This window comes from Anomaloglossus baeobatrachus, chromosome 11 (genome assembly GCF_048569485.1).
Source record: "Anomaloglossus baeobatrachus isolate aAnoBae1 chromosome 11, aAnoBae1.hap1, whole genome shotgun sequence".
Taxonomy (NCBI): Eukaryota; Metazoa; Chordata; class Amphibia; order Anura; family Aromobatidae; genus Anomaloglossus; species Anomaloglossus baeobatrachus.
Genome location: NC_134363.1, coordinates 58,451,056 through 58,475,944, shown reverse-complemented (window position 1 = coordinate 58,475,944; position 24,889 = coordinate 58,451,056). Strand labels below are relative to the sequence as shown.

The 24,889-nt window shown below is 53.0% G+C and overlaps 1 protein-coding gene across 5 annotated transcripts in view; it reads left to right on the top strand.

Moving 5' to 3' along the window:
- Positions 1-24,889, top strand: part of CNOT3 (CCR4-NOT transcription complex subunit 3) — a 160,921-nt gene that overhangs the window by 49,488 nt on the left and 86,544 nt on the right. For 4 of the 5 annotated variants that reach the window (XM_075329016.1, XM_075329015.1, XM_075329017.1 and 1 more), the window contains 3 exons: positions 1,642-1,716; positions 1,858-1,947; positions 3,961-4,089. In XM_075329016.1, the coding sequence (XP_075185131.1) occupies positions 1,642-1,716; positions 1,858-1,947; positions 3,961-4,089 (294 nt within the window). The remainder of the gene's footprint in view (positions 1-1,641; positions 1,717-1,857; positions 1,948-3,960; positions 4,090-24,889) is intronic. The other variant, XM_075329018.1, reaches the window with a different exon arrangement.

Genomic DNA, 24,889 nt, shown 5'->3' with positions numbered 1-24,889 from the left:
GTGGGCACTACCAGACCGTCCAGACTTACTGTCTCAAGGGCCATTTTTCCATCTGAATTCTGCAGCCCTCAACCTGACTGTGTGGCTATTGAGTCCTGGATCCTAGCGTCTTCAGGGTTATCTCAAGAGGTCATTGCCACTATGAGACAGGCCAGGAAACCAACGTCCGCCAAGATCTACCACAGGACGTGGAGGATCTTCTTATCCTGGTGCTCTAATCAGGGTTTTACTCCCTGGCCATTTGCCTTGCCCACTTTTCTATCCTTCCTTCAATCCGGAATGGAAAAGGGTTTGTCTCTCAGCTCTATTAAGGGACAAGTCTCGGCGCTCTCTGTGTTTTTTCAAAAGCGTCTAGCCAGGCTTCCGCAGGTCCGCACGTTCCTGCAGGGAGTTTGCCACATAGTCCCTCCTTACAAGCGTCCGCTAGAACCCTGGGATCTGAACAGGGTGCTAACGGCTCTTCAGAAACCACCTTTCGAGCCAATGAGAGATATTTCTCTTTCACGCCTTTCACAGAAGGTGGCCTTCCTAGTGGCAGTCACATCACTTCGGAGAGTGTCTGAGCTAGCTGCACTGTCATGCAAAGCCCCCTTCATGGTGTTTCACCAGGACAAGGTGGTTCTGCGTCCGGTTCCGGAATTTCTCCCTAAGGTGGTATCCCCTTTTCATCTCAATCAGGATATCTCCTTACCTTCTTTTTGCCCTCATCCAGTTCACCAATGTGAAAAGGATTTGCACTTGTTAGACCTCGTGAGAGCACTCAGGCTCTATATTTCACGCACGGCGCCCCTGCGCCGTTCTGATGCGCTCTTTGTCCTTGTCGCTGGCCAGCGTAAGGGGTCGCAGGCTTCCAAGTCAACCTTGGCTAGGTGGATCAAGGAACCGATTCTTGAAGCCTACCGTTCCTCTGGGCTTCCGATTCCTTCAGGGCTGAAAGCCCATTCTACCAGAGCTGTAGGTGCGTCCTGGGCATTGCGGCACCAGGCTACGGCTCAGCAGGTGTGTCAGGCGGCTACCTGGTCGAGTCTGCACACTTTTACAAAACACTATCAGGTGCATGCCTATGCTTCGGCAGATGCCAGCCTAGGTAGGCGAGTCCTTCAGGCGGCAGTTGCACACCTGTAGGAAGGGGCCGTTTTTCGGCTCTTTTTATCGAGGTATTCTTTTACCCACCCAGGGATTTGTTTTGGACATCCCAATTGTCTGGGTCTCCCAATGGAGCGACAAAGAAGGGAATTTTGTTTACTTACCGTAAATTCCTTTTCTTCTAGCTCCTATTGGGAGACCCAGCTCCCGCCCCTGTTCCCTTCGGGCTGTTGTTCTTTTGTGTACACATGTTGTTCATGTTCAATTGTTCTTTGGTTCATGGTTTCAGTTCTCCGAACATCCTTCGGATTGAATTTACCTTAGACCAATTTATAAGTTTCCTCCTTCCTGCTTTGGCACCAAAACTGATGGGCCCGTGATGCACGGGAGGGTGTATAGCAGAGGGGAGGGGTTACACTTTTTAAAGTGTAATACTTTGTGTGGCCTCCGGAGGCAGAAGCTATACACCCAATTGTCTGGGTCTCCCAATAGGAGCTAGAAGAAAAGGAATTTACGGTAAGTAAACAAAATTCCCTTCTTTTTTTTTCTCTGTAGTTACACAACGCAGCAAATGCCAATCAGAAAGAAAAATATGAAGCAGACTTGAAGAAGGAGATCAAGAAACTACAGGTTGGTTTAACGCACACATTTTGTAACGGATGGATGATGATCGCAGGACAGATACTCGCATGGCTGGTTCCATACTGTAAATGTCTTTTGGGGGACAAAAAAACCCCAATACCTTGGTAATGTTTCAAACCTTTATTGCAGAGATTGCGGGACCAAATAAAGACATGGGTAGCATCCAACGAGATCAAAGACAAGAGGCAGCTTATTGAAAATCGAAAATTAATAGAAACGGTAAAAAGAGAAGTGACATGAATCAAGTAGTTTAGGTGTCCGAGCCCTCGTTTGACCCTCATGCCTCACTTTTGTCTTATGTTAACATTTGTTGTGCCATAATGAAATGTAGGGGTTCTACTGACATGGCATACCCAGCCCCATTATCAGCTGTGTGCATTCATAGGCAAACATAGGGTGGCTTTACACGCTACAATATCGCTACAGTGATCTTGTTGGGGTCACGGATTTTGTGACGCACATCCGGCCGCTGTAGCGATCTCGTTGTGTGTGACTCCTAGGAGAGATTTTGGATCGTTGCAAAAAACGTTCAAAATCGCTCCTCGTTGACATGGGGGTCCGCTCCCAATTATCGATGCTATCGCTTGGGAGAAGTTGATCCTCGTCCCTGCGGCAGCACACATCGCTACGTGTGACGCCGCAGGAACGAGGAACCTCTCTTTACCTGCCACACGCCAGCAATGAGGAAGGAAGGAGGTGGGCGGGATGTTCGACACGCTCATCTCCACCCCTCTGCTTTGATTGGGCGGCCGCTTAGTGACGTCGCTGTGACGCCGAGCAAACCGCCCCCTTAGAAAGGAGGCGGTTTGCCGGTCACAGCGCCGTCGCCGAGCAGGAAAGTACGTGTGACGCTGCCGTAGCGATAATGTTCGCTACAGCAGCGATCTCCACATATCAGCATACCTATAGGGGCGGGTGCTATCACGCTCGCCATCGCTAGCATCGGCTAGCGATGTCGCAGCGTGTAAAGCCCGCTTTAGGCCGTGTCTGTCAATTGGCTCTGAAATATTGCTGCAAGGCCCCCATTTATCAAGACGTTTACTAGTTTTCCGTGGTAACATTCTTAAACATTTCCTAAAATTTGCATCTTTGGATGTTATTACACCAGTTCTGGTTATTGCTATCAAGGTGGCTAGAGCTGATACGGGATGTAGCGAAGCACAGCAGTTGTAGAATGCACCAGATTCATTCATTAAGAGGTATTCACCTTCTATTGAATTTGGTGCATCTTATTCCAGCATTATTCGTTAACCCTGGTGTATAAATCGTCAGTCTTAATTAATTAGGGCCAAAATCTTTTCTGCTCGCACCGAATGATGTTTTATTGGATTCAGCCCTTTTAAGTTTATTGTAATCTTTACAGCTTTTCATAAGGTTTTGTACCCTACACTACTATGAAATAAACATTCTGCAGCTTTTCTTATGTGTCTATGTTGTGCCGTTATTCCGAAGTATTTATGCATAAATTGACAATTGGGTGTTGCCGTTTCCTCTACTCAGGGGCGTGTCCCTGCACGGTCTGGTTCTGTTAGCAGTGATTGGATGGTGTGAGGCTGTGTAGTGACATGCCCCCAACTAGTAACACCCAATTGTCAATTTATTCATAGATTTTTAGGAAAAGTATCAAAGCACATTGTAGAGCTCAGAATTATTCTGTTATGGGCTCGGGTCCACTTGCGTTTTGCACGGATGAGTGCAAGCTGATAAAACATCAGATTGCTCGCACTCTAGAGCAAAACTATGGGGCAGCGTCCATCTGCAATTCAGTTCTTATGCCTTTGCGGTATGCTGAATGAATCGCAGCATGCTGCATTTGGCAGTGAGTCTCGGCTCACGCACCCCCATACAAGTCTATGGGAGCATGTGAAACATCGCACTGCACTCACATGTAATCCGTGTACAGTGCGATATACGCAGAGAAGGAAATGGGGAGAAAGTGCTCCCTCCCTCTTCTCCGCAGCTGTGACCCGATCGCAAGATCACATCACAGTCACATGTCCCTCGGCTAACGCTTGCAGAAGAGGATCATTAGCATATCGCAAGTGGAACCGAACCCTATGAGGAAGTATTTAACTAATATAGCTAGACATGTCAAGAGATCTGACCAGTTGGCAGAGTTTTGTTTCTGTGCCATTTTTGGTTTTTTGTTTTTTTTTTCCTTCTCTCCGGTACAGTAAAATATGAAAGGATCCTAAATTTATCATTACTTACTGCTCTTCTATTGTTTTATAGCAAATGGAGAGGTTCAAAGTAGTAGAACGTGAAACAAAGACAAAGGCGTACTCTAAAGAAGGTCTTGGTCTTGCGCAAAAGGTTGACCCGGCTCAGAAGGAAAAGGAGGATGTTGGACAGTGGTTAACGGTAAGATTCGGCAGTGTGATGGCGCCACTCAAACTTTAAAAAGTCTCAGCATTTTTGCTTAAATGTACTCCAGACCCCTTATGGAGTTTTTTTGTATTTTTTTAATGTATGCCTGAACTTTTTTGCTTAAATTTTGTACATGCAACTTTTTGCTCTGAATAATAGAAAGTAAAATACTAAAAAATGCTTATCTCTTTAGCTTGCACAAAATGCATGAACCACGTGTGCCATTTTCTTCGGCGCTCCATTGGGAGACCCAGACGATTGGGTGTATAGCTACTGCCTCCGGAGGCCACACAAAGCATTACACTAAAAAGTGTAAGGCCCCTCCCCTTCTGGCTATACACCCCCAGTGGGATCACTGGCTCACCAGTTTTCAAGCTTTGTGCGAAGGAGGCACACATCCATGCAATAGCTCCACTGTTTAGTCAGCAGTAGCTGCTGACTATGTCGGATGGAAGAAAAGTGGGCCCATATAGGGCCCCCAGCATGCTCCCTTCTCACCCCACTTGCGGTTTGTAAGGTTGAGGTACCTATTGCTGGTACGGAGGCTGGAGCCCACATGCTGCTTTCCTTCCCCATCCCCCTGATGGGGCTCTGGGTGAAGTGGGATCTTACCGGTCTCCAGGCACTGAGACCGGGCTCCATCCACAGACCCAGAGAACCTGCTGGATGCGGAGCTGAGTATCCTCAGGGACAGGGCCCTGCGACATTAAGGTACTCTGTGTCCCCGTACACATCGCGCACACACGCACCAGCATTGCTGGGAGTGCTAGTGCGCCGGGGACAACAGCGCAGAGCGCTTGTGCTATTATTCACTGCAGCTTTGCTAAGTGAATTTATGTATTGGGAACGGCCGCGCCGGCCGCTGCTGGGTGTTTTACACTCTGGCGCGGCTGGGACTTGTGGTGCGCCGGGGACTTCCGCGCCGGCCGTGCACATAGGACGGCCGCGCTTATTACTCGAGTCCCCGGCTTTGCGGCCTAGTTTTCCTTTCGTTCCCGCCCCCAGCCCTGCCAGTCAGGGAAGGGGCGGGACGCTGTACAGTAAGTCAGCGCAGGGAGCTGGAGTCTGCTTTGCATTCTCCAGCCCCCTTCACTAGTCTCAGTGGGACGCCGGGTTCCCGCTCTTGTCTCGGGCACGCCCTCGGCCCGCCCCTCGTCTCTGGACGCCGGCAGCCATTCCGGCACGCAGAGCGGGAAAACGGAGACAAGCGCTGAGCTAGCAGTCACAGGAGGCGCCACACACCTGCTTTTGTGCGGGCGGTAAGCGGCAGCTGCAGTGCTGACCCACTAATGCCGAAGTGTCCTGCTGTACTTTTTGTAAAGTCGCTATTCAGGATGCAGGCCTAGAAACACCAGCTAAAAAGCAGCGGTGCTAAAGCACAGACTATACATGGCACTGTTATGGCTATTCTTGGCTGTCTACCCGCCTAGATGGCTAGCCAGCGGCAGCAAACAGCAAGGGTGCTAAGACACAAGCTTTCAAGGCTGCTGGAATTGCATGTGCTGCAGTGTTTATTTTCATGTTTGTATGCTATACATTCACTGTATGTCGCTATTCTTGGCTAATGCTCCTGGATAACTTGACAACAGCAGCAGAAAAGCAAGGGTGCCAAGGCACAAGCTTTCAATGCTGCTTGGATTGCATGTGCTGCAGTGTTTATTTTCATGCTTGTATGCTATACATTCGCTGTATGTAGCTATTCTTCGCTAATGCTCCTGAATAACAAGACAACAGCAGCAGAAAAGCAAAGGTGCCAAGGCACAAGCTTTCTAGGCTGCTTGTACTACATGTGCTGAAGTGTTTATTTGTACTTCATGCTTGTATGCATTCACTGTAAGGTCGCTATTCTTAGCTAATGCTCCTAGATGGCTAGACAACAACAGCAAAAAAGCAGGGGTGCCAAGGCACAGGCTTTCTATGCTGCTTGTACTGCATGTGATACGGTTCCAGGGCCCCCAGTATGTGCAATTGCTCAACCGGGGTCTCCGCTACAGGTAGCCAAAAGACCACCTGTGATCCCTGTCCATGGACAGGGATGGAGTTGCAGTTTCCGCTGCTTTATTGTCTGTGATTATGACTAATATCTTACAGACTTTGCAGTCCAGATAGACCTTGGCCAAGGTTGATTCAATGCCCCTGGCCACCCTGATTGGGAATAAATCAGGGTTCCAGGGGGGTCCCATGCATCCCAGGGTGCAGGCTCTGACACGGACGACAGTCCCAGACGGCCTAAGCGAGCTCCATGGGAATGGCCCTCGACTTCATCACTGATCAGGGTCACCACAGGAGTACTCTCTGTATCATGAGGCAGACGTAGCTGTTCACGACTCTGATCTTGAGACCGCTCTCAATCCGGATGCACCGGATGGTGACGCTATAGTGAATAATCTTATAGCGTCCATCAATGGAAAGTTGGGTATTTCCCCCTCAACTCCTCCAGGGGAGGGGTCAGCTTCACAGCAGGATAAATCCCTCTTTTCAGTATCTCAAGTGCATATTGAGTATTTTTCTGGCGCTGACTTCAGAGAAGCAGTTCAGAAACACCACGCTTACCAGATAAGCGTTTTTCTCCAAACGTTTTAAGGATACACGTTATCCCTTTCACCTGACGTGGTGAAGCGCTAGACCCAGGGTCCAAAGGTGGATCCCCCAATCCCCAGGCTTGCGGCTAGATCCATAGTTGCAGTGAAGATGGGACTTCACTTAAAGATACCATTGACAGACAGATGGACCTCTGGTTGAAGTCTGTCTGTGAAGCTGTCAGCGTGTCGGTTGCTCCGGCATTCGCAGCCGTATGGGCACTCTAACCTATTTCAGCTGCGCTTGCGCAGCTGGTCTTGAGCACATGTACATCTGTGCCGCAGGTGGTGTCCTTAACCTCGCAATGTCTGCATTGCGACTTACCCTAGTAATGCTGTCCTGGAGGGACAGTCGAGGTTGGTCCTTCCCAGGCTCGGGCAGGTCCCAATTGTCCTCGCCCAAAAGGGCTCAAAAGGCTCAGAGGGGCTCAGATTCCGGCCGGGCTCAATCACGCCCAAGGAAGGCAGCAGGAGGAACCGCTACCAAGGCGGTCTCCTCATGACTGTCAGCTCTCTCTTTCCGCATCCGCGGTTGGTGGCAGAATCTCCCGCTTGGGGACATTTAACTGCCACAGGTCACAGACCGGTGGGTGAGAGACATTTTGTCTCACGTGTCCAGGATAGAACTCTGTTCTCGTCCTCCGACGCGATTCTTCATTCTCCCCCCCTCCCCCCCACCGAGCCGTCGCTCTTCTGCAGGCAGAAGAAGTGGTAATCCCTGTTCCTCTTCAGGAACAAGACACGGTTTTTTCCTCCAATCTGATTGGGGTGCCAAAAAAGGGGTGGCTCTTTCCGTTCCGTTCTGGACCTAACACTGCTCACCAAGCACGTGAAGGCCAGGCGGGTCCGGATGTAACCCTCCGCTCCGTCATTGCCTCAATGTCGCAAGGAGATTTCCTAGCATCAATAGACATCAGGATGCCTATCTCCACGTGCCGATTGCTCCAGAGCACCAGCGTGTGCTACGTTTTCGTTATTGAAGACGAGTATCTTCAGTGCGTAGCCCTGCCCTTCGGTCTGGCGACAGCCCTACGGGTTTTCACCAAGTTCAGGGCAGCAGTGGGAGCAGTCCTGCACTCTCAGGGTCACTCTGTGATCCTTACTGGGACGATCCACTTGTCAAGGCACCCTCTCAAGAGGCATGCCAACGCAGCCTGAACGTGGCGCTGGAGACTCTCCAGAGTTTCGGGTGGATCATCAACTTTTCAAGGTTACATCGGGCACCGACCCAATCGCCGACATATCTGAGCATGGAGTTTCACACACTCTCAGCGGTAGTGAACCTTCCGCTGGACAAGCAGCGTTCACTACAGACGGGGGTGCAGTCTCTCCTTCAAGGCCAGTCACACCCCTTAAGACGCCCACCAAGGCGGAACACGCATCGCCAAGCCTACCTGGCAATCCGGCGGATTCTGATATGGGTGGGGGACAGAGCATCCACCATATCCGCAGTTCACATCCCGGGCGTAGGAAATTGGGAAGCAGACTTCCTCAGTCGCCTGGGTATGGACGCAGGGGAATGGCCTCTGCACCCAGAATGGTGTCAGGAAATCTGTAGCCGCTGGGGGATGCCGGACGTCGACCTAATGGCGTCTCGACACAACAACAAGGTCCCGATTTTCACGGCGCGGTCTCACGAGCAAAGAGCTCTGGCGGCAGGCGCCTTAGTTCAGGATTGGTCGCAGTTCCAGCTACCCTATGTGTTTCCACCTCTGGCACTGTTGCCCAGAGTGCTACGCAAGCTTAGCTCCGCTTGCCGCCGCGCCATCCTCGTAGTCCCAGACTGGCCGAGGAGGTCGTGGTTCCCGGATCTGTGGCACCTCACGGTCGGCCAACCGTGGGCACCCTCAGACCGGCCAGACTTACTGTCCCAAGGGCCGTTTTTTCCACTGAATTCTACGACCCTAATCATGACTGTGTGGCCATCGAGCCCGGGATCCTAGCGTCTTCAGGATTGTCTCAAGTCGTCATTGCCACCATGAGACGGGCTAGGAAGCTGACGTCTGCCACGATCTACCACAAGACGTGGAAGATATTCTTCTCTTAGCGCTCTGCTCAGGGAGTGTCTCCCTGGACATTTGCATTGCCTACCTTTCCTTCCTTCCTGCAATCTGGTTTGGGAAAAGGTTTGTCGCTCGGCTCCCTTAACGGACGAGTCCCAGCGCTGTCTGTATTCTTTCAGAATCGCATAGTACGACTTCCTCAGGTACGCACGTTCCTGCAGGGGGTTGGTCGCATTCTCCCTCCGTACAAGAGGCCGTTAGACCCATGGGATCTGCAAAGGGTACTTATGGCTCTCCAGGAGCCGCCCTTGGGGCCTCTGAGGGATGTTTTTTTCACTTTCTCGACTGTCACAGAAGGTGGCTTTTTTAGTAACGGTCACGTCTCTTCAGAGAGTGTCCAAGCTAGCAGCGCGGTCATCCAAAGCTCCTTTCCTGGTGTTTCACCAAGACAAGGTAGTGCTGCGCCTGATTACGGGGTTTCTCCCTAAGGTGGTATCCCCCTTTCATCTCAGTCAGGATATCTCCTTACCTTCCTTTTGTCCCCATCCAGTTCGTCGATATGAATTGGATTTGCATTTGTTGGATCTGATGAGAGAGCTCAGAATCTACTTTTCCCGCACGGCGCCCCTGCGCCGCTCGGATGCACTCTTTATACTTGTCGCTGGTCAGCGCAAAGGGTCGCAGGCTTCCAAAGCCACCCTGGCTCGATGGATCAAGGAACCAATTCTTGAAGCCTACCGTTCTGCTGTGCTTCCGGTTCCATCAGGGCTGAAGGCCCATTCTACCAGAGCCGTGGGTGCGTCCTGGGCATTACGACACCAGGCTACGGCTCAACAGGTGTGCCAGGCAGCTACCTGGTCGAGTCTGCACACTGTCACCAAACATTATCAGGTGCATACCTATGCTTCGGCGGACGCCAGCCTAGGTAGAAGAGTCCTGCAGGCGGCAGTTGCCTCCCCGTAGGGGAGGGCTGTCTTTGCAGCTCTAACATGAGGTATTTCTTTACCCACCCAGGGACAGCTTTTGGACGTCCCAATCGTCTGGGTCTCCCAATGGAGCGCCGAAGAAGAAGGGAATTTTGTTACTTACCGTAAATTCCTTTTCTTCTAGCTCCTATTGGGAGACCCAGCACCCGCCCTGTTGTCCTTCGGGATTTTTGGGTTGGTTTTTCGGGTCCACATGTTGTTCATGTTGAATGGTTTTCAGTTCTCCGATGTTACTTCGGAGTGTATTTGTTTAAACCAGTTATTGGCTTTCCTCCTTCTTGCTTTGGCACTAAAACTGGTGAGCCAGTGATCCCACTGGGGGTGTATAGCCAGAAGGGGAGGGGCCTTACACTTTTTAGTGTAATGCTTTGTGTGGCCTCCGGAGGCAGTAGCTATACACCCAATCGTCTGGGTCTCCCAATAGGAGCTAGAAGAAAAGGAATTTACGGTAAGTAACAAAATTCCCTTCTTTTCTCTGACGCCTCATTGGGGAACACAGGACCATGGGTGTTATGCTGCCTATCCATAGGAGGACACTAAGTGAATGCAAAAGCATAGCTCCTCCTCTGCAGTATACACCCCCTGGCCGGGCCAGGCAACCTCAGTTTTAGCTTAGTGTCTGTAGCAGGCACTTCCTTTCAAGGTTTGTTATTTTCTTTGTCGCTCTATTGGGAGACCCAGACAATTGGGTGTATAGCTACTGCCTCCGGAGGCCACACAAAGTATTACACTTAAAAGTGTAAGGCCCCTCCCCTACTGCCTATACACCCCCCGTGGGATCACGGGTTCCTCAGTTTTCATGCTTTGTGCGAAGGAGGGTGAAAACCAGGCGGTTCCGGATGGAATCCCTCCGCTCCGTCATCGCCTCAATGTCTCAAGGAGATTTCCTAGCATCAATAGACAGGAATGGTCTCTTCACCTGGACGTGTTTCAGGAAATTTGTCGCCGCTGGGGGAGGCCGGACGTCGACCTAATGGCGTCCCGGCACAACAACAAGGTCCCTGCCTTCATGGCACGGTCTCACGATCTCAGAGCTCTGGCGGCGGACGCCTTAGTTCAAGATTGGTCGCAGTTCCGGCTGCCTTATGTGTTCCCACCTCTGGCGCTGTTGCCCAGAGTGCTACGCAAGATCAGGTCCGACTGCCGCCGCGCCATCCTCGTCGCTCCAGACTGGCCAAGGAGGTCGTGGTACCCGGATCTGTGGCATCTCACGGTAGGACAACCGTGGGCACTACCAGACCGGCCAGACTTGCTGTCTCAAGGGCCGTTTTTCCATCAGAATTCTGCGGCCCTGAGCCTGACTGTGTGGCCATTGAGTCCTGGATCCTAGCGTCTTCAGGATTATCTCAAGAGGTCATTGCCACCATGAGACAGGCTAGGAAACTAACCTCTGCCAAGATCTACCACAGGACGTGGAAGATATTCTTAGCTTGGTGCTCTGCTCAGGAAGTTTCTCCCTGGCCATTTGCTTTGCCTACTTTTCTTTCCTTCCTGCAATCCGGGTTGGAAAAAGGTCTGTCGCTCGGCTCCCTTAAGGGACAAGTCTCTGCGCTATCTGTATTTTTTCAGAAGCGCCTAGCACGACTTCCTCAGGTACGCACGTTCCTGCAAGGGGTTTGTCATATCGTCCCTCCTTACAAGCGGCCGTTAGAGCCCTGGGATCTGAACAGGGTTCTAATTGCTCTTCAGAAGCCGCCTTTCGAGCCTATGAGGGATGTTTCCCTGTCTCGCCTTTCTCAGAAAGTGGCTTTTCTAGTAGCGGTCACGTCTCTTCGGAGAGTGTCCGAGCTAGCAGCGCTGTCATGCAAATCTCCCTTCCTGGTATTTCACCAGGATAAGGTGGTGCTGCGCCCGATTCCGGAGTTTCTCCCTAAGGTGGTATCCCCCTTTCATCTCAATCAGGATATCTCCTTACCTTCTTTGTGTCCTCGTCCAGTTCATCAATGTGAAAAGGATTTGCATATGTTGGATCTGGTGAGAGCACTCAGAATCTACATTTCCCGCACGGCTCCTCTGCGCCGCTCGGATGCACTCTTTGTCCTTGTCGCTGGCCAGCGTAAAGGGTCGCAAGCTTCCAAATCCACCCTGGCTCGGTGGATCAAGGAACCAATTCTTGAAGCCTACCGTTCTGCGGGGCTTCCGGTTCCCTCAGGGCTGAGAGCCCATTCTACCAGAGCCGTGGGTGCGTCCTGGGCATTACGGCACCAGGCTACGGCTCAGCAGGTGTGCCAGGCGGCTACCTGGTCGAGTCTGCACACTTTTACCAAGCATTATCAGGTGCATACCTATGCTTCGGCGGACGCCAGCCTAGGTAGACAAGTCCTTCAGGCGGCGATTGCCCACCTGTAGAAAAGGGTCGTTTTTACGGCCCTATCATGAGGTATTATTTTACCCACCCAGGGATTGCTTTTGGACATCCCAATTGTCTGGGTCTCCCAATAGAGCGACAAAGAAGAAGGGAATTTTGTTTACTTACCGTAAATTCCTTTTCTTCTAGCTCTAATTGGGAGACCCAGCACCCGCCCGTTTTTTTGTATACACATGTTGTTCAGGTTGAATGGTTTCAGTTCTCCGATATTCCTTCGGATTGAATTTACTTAAACCAGTTTATTGGCTTTCCTCCTTCTTGCTTTTGCACTAAAACTGAGGAACCCGTGATCCCACGGGGGGTGTATAGGCAGTAGGGGAGGGGCCTTACACTTTTAAGTGTAATACTTTGTGTGGCCTCCGGAGGCAGTAGCTATACACCCAATTGTCTGGGTCTCCCAATTAGAGCTAGAAGAAAAGGAATTTACGGTAAGTAAACAAAATTCCCTTCTTTTGTGAGCGACGGTTTCCTTTTGGGACCGATCTCCCACTACCATCAACGGGCGGGAACTTGGAGTGTCGCCTCCACGTACCCCCTCCTGTGACGCTGGATCCTGGGCTGGACGACGGGTTCCACAGACACCGATTTTCCAAAGCCCAGGGTAGAGGCCTGTGCCCCTATAGCCCAATTCCTTAGCCCCTCTTTGCAGGCTCTGAGTTGAATATGGCACCAATTCCTCAGCCCCTCTTTGCAGGCTCTGAGTTGAATATGGCACCAATTCCTCAGCCCCTCTTTGCAGGCTCTGAGTTGAATATGGCACCAATTCCTCAGCCCCTCTTTGCAGGCTCTGAGTTGAATATGGCACCAATTCCTCAGCCCCTCTTTGCAGGCTCTGAGTTGAATATGGCACCAATTCCTCAGCCCCTCTTTGCAGGCTCTGAGTTGAATATGGCACCGGTGTGACCGGACACAGCAAGCTGACTCTACTATTTTCACTGCCTGGACGGAAGCAGTGTTTTAAGGTGAGATCCCCCCTGACTGGTTTCCCAGACAAAGGGAGAAAAGACGCTGCAGGGAAGGCTCCCAGGACATTTACAGTATTTATTATGAGAAAGTCCCTTGCTGATTGCAAGGAGAAGAGCCCCAAAGATCCTGCACACACAGTGTTAACTTTTCTCTAGCTTGCTGGCTGGAGGAGGGGGGAAGTCACTCCTGTTTGCAGAAAGTCCTGCAGATAATTTCCAGTGGCAGGGGGAGGGCCCAGGGCTCAGGGACTCACGCTGTTTATTTGCTCTAGCAGAAAAGCTGACTGATAACCACCAGTGACAAGCTGTGTGCTGACTAGAGGGAGAGGGAGGAAAACTGGCAGAAGCTCCCTTTCCGCCATTTTTTACTACCCACAGCGGGGGGGGGGGCACACTGACTTCATCTTCGCGCTCTTTTAGCGCTAAGCCCCCCCCCCCCTTCCCGCGGCCGCGATAAGCCACGCTTCCCCCCCGGAAAGCGTGCGAAGATCTCCATAGAGCTTAATCCTTCCTGAGGACAGGGCCATCGGCTGATTCTGGTGAGGTGCTTGCTATCACTTGTAGCTCTGCTGAGCATTGCTCCCCCTCCTGGCATACTCCTATTAGGAACATGCAGAATTCTAAGGGCACTAAGAGTGCTAAGGCCCACATAGTCTATTATTCAGCCTGCACTGCCTGCCACGCTGAGCTACCACGTAAACACACCTCTTCTCTCTGTGAGTCCTGTGCCCCTATAGCCCCCCAAGACCCCCCCCCCCCCCTGCCACCACCGCCGCAACCGTCAGCCCAGAGCCTAGGGCTCCCAGCCCACCGGAATGGGCACAGTTTCTGTCCCAATCCATGGAAAAACTCACAGAACCTGGTTCTGGCTATGCAATGTCGTCCTCCACACCCTTCTGGGTCCCTGGACGGAACGCAGCCTGAGGATACCCCTATGGAGGATCCTTCTGAGGTAATCCGGGCGCATGCTTCACCGGTTGCAGGGATCAGGAAAAGGGCACACGGCCAGGTGTCTCCAGCACTCTCCCTCGGGAGCACACAGGGCAGGCTCTCCCACACGCTCCACGGCTTCTGAAGAGCTCTAGGAGGGAGAATGCTGTTTGTACCAGGAGGATTCCTTGGTTTCAGCCTCCCCAGATGATCAAACTGCAATAGACTCCCTTATAGCAGCAGTCTACCAAACTCTGCATGTGGAGGATCCCCCATCCACTACCACTGACCATGCGGTCTCCTTTAAGAGGGCAAGGAAACCCCAAAAGGTTTCGCTGATCACCCAGAGTTTCAGGATATCCTCACAAAGCAAAGGGAGAAGCCTGACAGGCGCTTCGGTAACCGAAAACTCATGGAGTCCCGGTACCCTTTTGCCTCACCTGCCCCTAAGCGCTGGGCCGATCCGCCCTCGGTCGACCCCCCCCCCCCCCCACCCGGTCTCCCGCCTTACCACAAAGACGCTCCTGTCTTTACCCGATGGTTCCTCCATCAAGGACCCGACAGGCAGGTGGAGCACCTCGCCCGCTCTGCCTTTGAGGCTGCGGGTTCTTCCCTCTCGCCCTCCTTTGCCGCTGTGTGGGTCGCAAAGGCGATCTCGGTCTGGGCAGAATCCCTTAACACTTCGCTTGAGGAATCCCAGTTCACTCATACCTTCACAGAGGTAACAGCTCAAATTGCCGCTGCGGCGGAGTACCTCATGCAGGACTCCATGGACGCTGCTACCTGCGTAGCGTTTGCCGCCTCAAATACCATAGCCATCCGTAGAGCTCTCTGGCTCCGACAATGGCGAGCGGACTCTGCCTCCAAGAAGTCTCTCACGGGCCTTCCCTTTTTTCCAGACCGATTGTTTGGCGAACGTCTGGACAAGCTCATTTCTGACGCCACGGGAGGAAAGAGTACCTCCCTCCCCCAGCTGAAGTCCAGGACGTCCTTCACCAGATGTCAACAGTCCTCATTCCGCTCCTTTCGGAACTCATTTGGTTGGTCGACATCCCGTGCTGTCCCCGCCACCAGCCGCGGACTACGCAGGGACCGACCTTCTCAGCTCTCCCCGAAACCCACTTCGTCATGGCAGCCTAGACCGAAACAGTCCAGGACTAGGGAGACTCGGCCATGACGTTTTCCCCCCCTCATGACTCCTTCGGCGCCCTGGGAGACACACTCATTGTAGGAGGTCGTCTTCGGCTCTTTCAACACATCTGGGCTGCCGCCTCAGACGACAAATGGGTGCGAGACCTTGTGTCTTCCAGTTACCACTTAGAATTTCGGACCCGACCCCCGAGTCGGTTCTTTCTCACAAACCCCCCAAAGACTCGAAAACGACGCAAAGCTTTTTTCTCAGCAATCCACTCGCTCCAAACAGCAGGAGTGATAATACCTGTCCCAGACGACGAGAAGTTCGGGGGGTTTTATTCCAACCTCTTTGTGGTCCCCAAAAAGGATGGGCCAGTTTGACCCATCCTGGACCTCAAAACACCTAAACAAACGTGCACGTACGGAGATTCAGAATGGAGCCCCTAAGGTCCATTATTGCATCCATGGTCGAAGGGGAATTCCTCGCCTCCATAGACATCAAGGACGCGTACCTGCACATACCCATCGCCCCAGATCACCAAAAGTTCCTCCGCTTCGCAATTCAGGACTCCCACTTTCAATTCGTACCCAATCCCATCACGATCCATCACCTTCCTGGGCATGTCCCTGGACACCCGTCGGGGCTTGATCCTTCTCCCTCAGGACGAGGCGATCGCTCTTCAACGAGCGGTACGCTGCCTTCTACGTCCTCCGTCTCGCTCCATTCGATTCAGCATGAAAGTGCTCGGCAGGATGGTGGCGGCTATGGAAGCAGTACCCTTTGCTCAACTGCACCTCCGCCCACTGCAGCTAGCCCTTCTAGCGGCCTGGGACAAGAGGCCCTTCTCCCTGGACAGACATCTTCACCTGACGCCTTCAGTCAGGTACGCACTCCGCTGGTGGCTTCGGTCCTCATCCCTATCGAAGGGGAGATCTTTTCTCCCAGTGAACTGGCTGGTCCTGACCACGGACGCCAGCCTCCTAGGCTGGGGAGCAGTGTACCGGCAGCACACTGCTCAAGGACGTTTGACGCTCCAGGAGTCTTTCCTACCCATAAACATCCTGGAACTCCGCGCAATCTTCCTCGCGCTTAGAGCGTTCTGCCCTCTGCTAGCGGGTTGTCCGATTCGAGTCCAATCGGACAATGCGACAGCTGTAGCCTATATCAATCGGCAGGGGGACACCTGCAGCAAGGCAGCTTATCTCGAGGCCCACAGGATCCTCAGCTGGGCCGAATCGTCGGGATCAGTGATATCAGCGGTACACATACCAGGGGTAGAGAACTGGGCAGCAGACTTTCTAAGTCGCCAAGGGCTGGCCGCCGGAGAATGGTCTCTCCACCCAGATGTGTTTCTACACATCTGCACTCGCTGGGGCACAACAGACGTGGACCTAATGGCCTCAAGGTTGAATGCAAAAGTACCCGCGTTCATAGCCAGGTAACGCGACCCGCAGTCCATCGGCGCAGATGCTCTAGTCTGCTCCTGGCACCACTTCCGCCTGCCTTACATATTTCCACCTCTACCTCTGCTGCCACGGGTAATCAGGAAGATCAAGGCAGAGGGAGTCCCCGGTGATACTGATAGCACCGGACTGGCCCAGGCACGCCTGGTACGCCGAATTAGTACAAATGCTCACAGACGCACCGTGGCGCCTTCCAGACATCCCAGACTTGCTGACCCAAGGGCCCATTTCCCATCAGAACTCCAGAACCCTGAAGCTGACTGCATGGCCATTGAGACCTGGGTATTAACAAGAGCGGGATTCTCCCCCGCGGTTATTTCCACCATGATCAGCGCCCGAAAGCCTGCATCATCCCGCATTTACCACCGTACGTGGAAAATCTTCCTTTCTTTGTCGCTCCATTGGGAGACCCAGACAATTGTTTTGACAATTGGGTGTATAGCTTCTGCCTCTGGAGGCCACACAAAGTATTACACTTTAAAAACCCCTCCCCTCTGCCTATACACCCTCCCGTGGACCACGGGCTCCTCAGTTTTATGCTTTGTGTGGAAGGAGGCACACATCCACTCATGCATTCTCATACTTAGTTATGTCGGTTGGAAGAAAAGAGGGCCCCCACGGGGCCCCTGGCATGTTCCCTTCTCACCCCACTACGTCGGCGGTGTTGTTAAGGTTGAGGTACCCATTGCGGGTACGGAGGCTGGAGCCACATGCCGTCTCCTTCACCATCCCTTATGCGGCTCTGGGAGAAGTGGGATCCAGAGCGGTCATCCATTTGCTGGGACCGTGCTCCATCCGCCCCTGGTGGAACCTGCCGGACCGGAGCCTCTTCAACCTCAGGGACCAGGCCCTGCAACTTAAAGGTACTCTGTGTCCCCATAGGGGACTGTGCAGGGAGCGCACCTTCTTCCCGGAAGCCGCGGTAGTTATGAAATTGAGGAGGCCGGTGGACTTCCGCGCCGACCGTGCCTGCTTGTCGGACGCGGCCTCAAATTTAGTCCCCGGCTTCACCGCGGCCTAGTCGCGAAAATCCCGCCCCCGGGCCTGCCTGTCAGGGGTAAGGGCGGGATTACCGACATGACGTCGGATGTGAGGGCTGGAGCATCCTGCATGTCTTCCTCCCCCCTCACTGACCACTGTGGGGACCCCAGATTCCCGCTCTTTGCTGGCGCCGCCCCGGCCCCACTCCTCCCCTGAGAGCTCCGGCGGCCATTTTCTGGCATTCTGCCGGTGGATGCTTCTCAGTGAACAGCTCTGCAGCTCCGGGGGATCCACGACAAGGAATCTGGAGGACACACTCCGCTCGTTAGCGGTCGGTAAGCCACACCAGTCACCCGGTGCCGGTCCCCCTAGGGTGCCGGAATAGATACATATATATATATCTATTATATTTATATATATATATATATATATATCTGTTCGGTCAGGCTGTATACCCTTTTCCCATATACCCTCAGTGGTCACTCTCCTAGGAGACAACAGCATGTCGTCCACAAGGAGCAAAGCTACTAAGGCACAGGTTTTTCTTCGGCGCTCCATTGGGAGACCCAGACGATTGGGTGTATAGCTACTGCCTCCGGAGGCCACACAAAGCATTACACTAAAAAGTGTAAGGCCCCTCCCCTTCTGGCTATACACCCCCAGTGGGATCACTGGCTCACCAGTTTTCTGCTTTGTGCGAAGGAGGTCAGACATCCACGCATAGCTCCACTGTTTAGTCAGCAGTAGCTGCTGACTATGTCGGATGGAAGAAAAGTGGGCCCATATAGGGCCCCCAGCATGCTCCCTTCTCACCCCACTTGTGGTTTGTAAGGTTGAGGTACCTATTGCTGGTACGGAGGCTGGAGCCCACATGCTGCTTTCCTTCCCCATCCCCCTGATGGGGCTCTGGGTGAAGTGGGATCTTACCGGTCTCCAGGCACTGAGACCGGGCTCCATCCACAGACCCAGAGAACCTGCTGGATTTGGAGCTGAGTATCCTCAGGGACAGGGCCCTGCGACATTAAGGTACTCTGTGGGGACAACAGCGCAGAGCGCTTGTGCTATTATTCACTGCAGCTTTGCTGAGTGAATTTATGTATTGGGAACGGCCGCGCCGGCCGCTGCTGGGTGTTTTACACTGTGGCGCGGCTGGGACTTGTGGTGCGCCGGGGACTTCCGCGCCGGCCGTGCACATAGGACGGCCGCGCTTATTACTCGAGTCCCCGGCTTTGCGGCCTAGTTTTCCTTTCGTTCCCGCCCCCAGCCCTGCCAGTCAGGGAAGGGGCGGGACGCTGTACAGTAAGTCAGCGCAGGGAGCTGGAGTCTGCTTTGCATTCTCCAGCCCCCTTCACTAGACTCAGTGGGACGCCGGGTTCCCGCTCTTGTCTCGGGCACGCCCTCGGCCCGCCCCTCTTCTCTGGACGCCGGCAGCCATTCCGGCACGCAGAGCGGGAAAACGGAGACAAGCGCTGAGCTAGTAGTCACAGGAGGCGCCACACACCTGCTTTTGTGCGGGCGGTAAGCGGCAGCTGCAGTGCTGACCCACTAATGCCGAAGTGTCCTGCTGTACTTTTTGTAAAGTCGCTATTCAGGATGCAGGCCTAGAAACACCAGCTAATAAGCAGCGGTGCTAAAGCACAGACTATACATGGCACTGTAATGGCTATTCTTGGCTGTCTACCCGCCTAGATGGCTAGCCAGCGGCAGCAAACAGCAAGGGTGCTAAGACACAAGCTTTCAAGGCTGCTGGAATTGCATGTGCTGCAGTGTTTATTTTCATGTTTGTATGCTATACATTCACTGTATGTCGCTATTCTTGGCTAATGCTCCTGGATAACTTGACAACAGCAGCAGAAAAGCAAGGGTGCCAAGGCACAAGCTTTCAATACTGCTTGGATTGCATGTGCTGCAGTGTTTATTTTCATGCTTGTATGCTATACATTCGCTGTATGTAGCTATTCTTCGCTAATGCTCCTGAATAACTAGACAACAGCAGCAGAAAAGCAAAGGTGCCAAGGCACAAGCTTTCTAGGCTGCTTGTACTACATGTGCTGAAGTGTTTATTTGTACTTCATGCTTGTATGCATTCACTGTAAGGTCGCTATTCTTAGCTAATGCTCCTAGATGGCTAGACAACAACAGCAAAAAAGCAGGGGTGCCAAGGCACAGGCTTTCTATGCTGCTTGTACTGCATGTGATACGGTTCCAGGGCCCCCAGTATGTGCAATTGCTCAACCGGGGTCTCCGCTACAGGTAGCCAAAAGACCACCTGTGATCCCTGTCCATGGACAGGGATGGAGTTGCAGTTTCCGCTGCTTTATTGTCTGTGATTATGACTAATATCTTACAGACTTTGCAGTCCAGATAGACCTTGGCCAAGGTTGATTCAATGCCCCTGGCCACCCTGATTGGGAATAAATCAGGGTTCCAGGGGGGTCCCATGCATCCCAGGGTGCAGGCTCTGACACGGACGACAGTCCCAGACGGCCTAAGCGAGCTCCATGGGAATGGCCCTCGACTTCATCACTGGTCAGGGTCACCACAGGGGTTCTCTCTGTATCATGAGACAGACGTAGCTGTTCACGACTCTGATCTTGAGACCGCTCTCAATCCGGATGCACCGGATGGTGACGCTATAGTGAATAATCTTATAGCGTCCATCAATGGAAAGTTGGGTATTTCCCCCTCAACTCCTCCAGGGGAGGGGTCAGCTTCACAGCAGGATAAATCCCTCTTTCAGTATCTCAAGTGTATATTGAGTATTTTTCTGGCGCTGACTTCAGAGAAGCAGTTCAGAAACACCACGCTTACCAGATAAGCGTTTTCTCCAAACGTTTTAAGGATACACGTTATCCCTTTCACCTGACGTGGTGAAGCGCTAGACCCAGGGTCCAAAGGTGGATCCCCCAATCCCCAGGCTTGCGGCTAGATCCATAGTTGCAGTGAAGATGGGACTTCACTTAAAGATACCATTGACAGACAGATGGACCTCTGGTTGAAGTCTGTCTGTGAAGCTGTCAGCGTGTCGGTTGCTCCGGCATTCGCAGCCGTATGGGCACTCTTACCTATTTCAGCGGCGCTTGCGCAGCTGGTCTTGAGCACATGTACATCTGTGCCGCAGGTGGTGTCCTTAACCTCGCAATGTCTGCATTGAGACTTACCCTAGTAATGCTGTCCTGGAGGGACAGTCGAGGTTGGTCCTTCCCAGGCTCGGGCAGGTCCCAATTGTCCTCGCCCAAAAAGGCTCAAAAGGCTCAGAGGGGCTCAGATTCCGGCCGGGCTCAATCACGCCCAAGGAAGGCAGCAGGAGGAACCGCTACCAAGGCGGTCTCCTCATGACTGTCAGCTCTCTCTTTCCGCATCCGCGGTTGGTGGCAGAATCTCCCGCTTGGGGACATTTAACTGCCACAGGTCACAGACCGGTGGGTGAGAGACATTTTGTCTCACGTGTACAGGATAGAACTCTGTTCTCGTCCTCCGACGCGATTCTTCATTCTCCCCCCCCTCCCCCCACCGAGCCGTCGCTCTTCTGCAGGCAGAAGAAGTGGTAATCACTGTTCCTCTTCAGGAACAAGACACGGTTTTCTTCAGCGCTCTATTGGGAGACCCAGACGATTGGGGTATAGCTACTGCCTCCGGAGGCCACACAAAGCACTACACTAAAAAGTGCAAGGCCCCTCCCCTTCTGGCTATACCCCCCCGTGGTATCACGGGTTCTCCAGTTTTCAAGCTTTGTGCGAAGGAGGTCAGACATCCATGCATAGCTCCACAGATTTTAGTCAGCAGTAGCTGCTGACTATTTCGGATGGAAGAAAAGAGGGCCCATATAGGGCCCCCAGCATGCTCCCTTCTCACCCGTTGATGGTGTTGTAAGGTTGAGGTACCTATTGCTGGTACGGAGGCTGGAGCCCACATGCTGCTTTCCTTCCACATCCCCCTGGGGGGCTCTGAGGAAGTGGGATCCTGCCGGCCTCAAAGCTCTGACGCCGGGCTCCATCCACAGACCCATTTGAACCTGCTGGATACGGAGCTGGAGTACCGTTCAGGGACATGGCCCTGCACCATTACAGGTACTCTGTGTCCCCGTACACACAGGCACAGCACACTCCAGACTTGCTGGGTGTGCTAGTGCGCCGGGGACAGTAAAGGGTTACAGTCACTGCAGCTTTGCTGAGTGACTTTGTGTATTGGGAACTACCGCGCCGGACGCTCCGGGAGCGGCGGCGCGGCTGGGACTTGTAGTTCGCCGGGGACTGGGCGCCGACCGCGCTTTTACGGCGGCGGCGCTTATAAATCCAGTCCCCGGCTTCTGCGGCCTAGTGCCGCTTCGTTCCCGCCCCCTCCCTGTCACTCAGGGAAGGGGACAGACGCTGTACAATCAGCAGCGCCGAGGGCTGGAGCCTTATTTACATGCTCCAGCCCTCTCACTGCACACTGTCGGACGCCGGATTCCCGCTCTGACTTGGGGCACGCCCACGGCCCGCCCCTCCTCACACGAGCTGGGGAAGACGCCGGCAGCCATTACTGCAGTCCGAGCTCGGACTTTCGGCAACCAGGCAGGACGGTGGCGACCATACACCCGCTTATAGGCGGGCGGTAAGCGGCACACATAGTGCTGACCCCAATATATACTGCAGTGTGTACATGTGTATTTTAACTGCATAGGTCGCTATATGCCCGCTTGGAGAGCGACACATCAGCAGCAGGAAAGCAGGTGTGCTAAGGCACAGGCTTTCTAGGCTGCTTGTATTGCACGTACTGAAGTGTTCATTTGTGTTTATGCTTGTATGCTATACACTGCACTGTACAGTCGCTAGTCTTAGCTATATTCTCCTGGAATGGCTAGACTACAGCAGCAGAAAACCAAGGGTGCTGGGGCACAGGTTTTTTTCTATGCTGCTTGTATTGCATGGGCTGCAGTGTGCATTTGTACTTGTGCTTGTATGCTATACATTGCACTGTATGGTCACTCTTCTGGGCTATATTCCCCTAGATGACTAGTCTACAGCAGCAGAAGAGCAGAGGTGCCAGGGCACAGGCTTCTATGCTGCTTGTATTGCTTGTGCTGCAGTGTTCATTTGTACTTTATGCTTGTATGCTATACATTGCACTGTACGGTCACCAATCTTGGCTATATACTTCTAGATGGCTAGTCGGCAGCGGCAAAAAAGCAACACAGATTTTCAGTGCTGTTTTTACTACATGGGATGCTGTTCATGACACCGTCCCATTGTGTGCATGCTCCCCTGTAGCACTTCGTCTGCCGGGGTCTCTAGCACTTCGTCTGCCGGGGTCTCTACTAGTCGTGGCCAAAGAAACCACCTGTCATCCCTGTCCAAGGACAGGGACGGAGTTGCAGTTTCGACAGATATATTGTCATAAGATAGAGACTTGCAGTCCAGACAGGCCATGGGCAATCTTCCTGACCAACCTCATTTGGAACGGGGGGTCCCAGGAGGACTCTCTGTATGATAAGGCAGCTCTCCAGGACTTTGATCCTGACATCGCTATCAATCCGGATACACCGGATGGTAACGCCATACGGAATGATCCTATAGCGTCCATCAATGGAAGGTTGGATCTTTCTCCCTCAGCTCCCCCAGTGGAGGAGTCAGCTTCACAGCAGGAGAAGTCCCTTTTCAGTATCTCAAACGGATATTGAGTATTTTTCTGGCCACGCTGACTTCAGAGAAGCAGTCCAGAAACACTACGCTTACCAGATAAGCGTCTTCTCCAAACGTTTTTAAGATACACGTTATCCCTTTTCCCCTGACGTGGTCAAGCGCTGGACCCAGGGTCCAAAGGTGGATTCTCCAATCTCCAGGCTTGCGTCTAGAGCCATAGTTGCACTGGAGATGGGGCTTCACTTAAAGATGCCATTCACAGACAGATGGACTCTGGTTGAAATCTGTCTAGGAGGCTATCGGCGTGTCGGTTGCTCCGGCATTCACAGCCGTATAGGCAACCTAACCTTTTCAGCTGTTCTTGCGCAGCTGGCCTTGAGCACATGTACATCTGTACCGCAGAGGCGTCCGTAACTCCGCAATGTCTGCACTGCGACTTACCCTATTAATGCTGTCCTAAAAGTACAGTCGAGGTTTCGGTCCTTCCCAAGCTCGGGCAGGTCCCAATTGTCCTCGTGCAAAAGGGCTACAAAACCTCAGACGGGCTCAGATTCCGGCCGGGCTCAATCACGCCCAAGGAAGGCAGCCGGAGGAACCGCTACCAAGGCGGTCTCCTCATGACTCTCAGCTCTCTCTCTCTCTCCGCATCCGCGGTTGATGGCAGACTCCCCCGCCTTTGGCGACATTTAGCTGCCACAGGTCACAGACCGGTGGGTGACGGACATTGTGCTCACGTGCACAGGACAGTGTTCTGTTCTCGTCCTCCGACTCCATTCTTCAGAACGGCCCCACCTCCCCACCGAGCAGATGCCCTGCTGCAGGCGGTGGACGCTCTAAGAGCAGAAGGAGTGGTGATCCCTGTCCCCCCTCAGGAACGAGGGCGAGGGTTTGTACTCCAATCTCTTTGTGGCTCCAAAAAAGGACGGCTCCTTCCGTCCTGTTCTGGACCTAAAACTGCTCAATAAGCATGCGAACGCCAGGCGGTTCCGGATGGAATCCCTCCGATCCGTCATTACCTCAATGTCTCGAGGAGACTTCCTTGCCTCAACAGACATCAAAGATGCCTATCTCCACGTGCCAATTGCTACGGAGCACCAACGTTTTCTACGTTTTGTGATAGGAGACGACCATCTTCAGTTCGTAGCTCTGCCATTCGGTCTGGCGACAGCCCCACGGGTGTTCACCAAGGTCATGGCAGCAGTGGTAGCAGTCTTGCACTCTCAGGGACACCCGGTGATCCCTTGCTTGGACGATCTACTCGTCAAAGCACCCTCCCTCGAGGCATGACAACGCAGCCTGAATGTTACGCTGGAGACTCTCCAGACTTTCGGGTGGATCATCAATTTGGCAAGGTCAAATCGGTCACCGACTCAATCACTAACGTATCTCAGCATGGAGTTCACACTCTATCAGCGATAGTGAAGCTTCCGCTGAACAAGCAGCGTTCACTGCAAACAGAGGTGCAGTCTCTCCTTCAAGGCCAGTCGCACCCCTTAAGGCGCCTCATGCACTTCCTAGGGAAGATGGTGGCAGCCATGGAGGCAGTTCCCTTTGCGCAGTTTCATCTGCGTCGACCTAATGGCGTCTCGGCACAACAACAAGGTCCCGGCATTTATGGCACGATCGCGCGATCACAGAGCTCTGGCGGCAGACGCCTTAGTGCAAGATTGGTCGCAGTTCCGGCTCACATATGTGTTTCCACCTCTGGCACTCTTGCCCAGAGTACTGCGCAAAAAATCAGATCCGATTGCAGCCGCTTC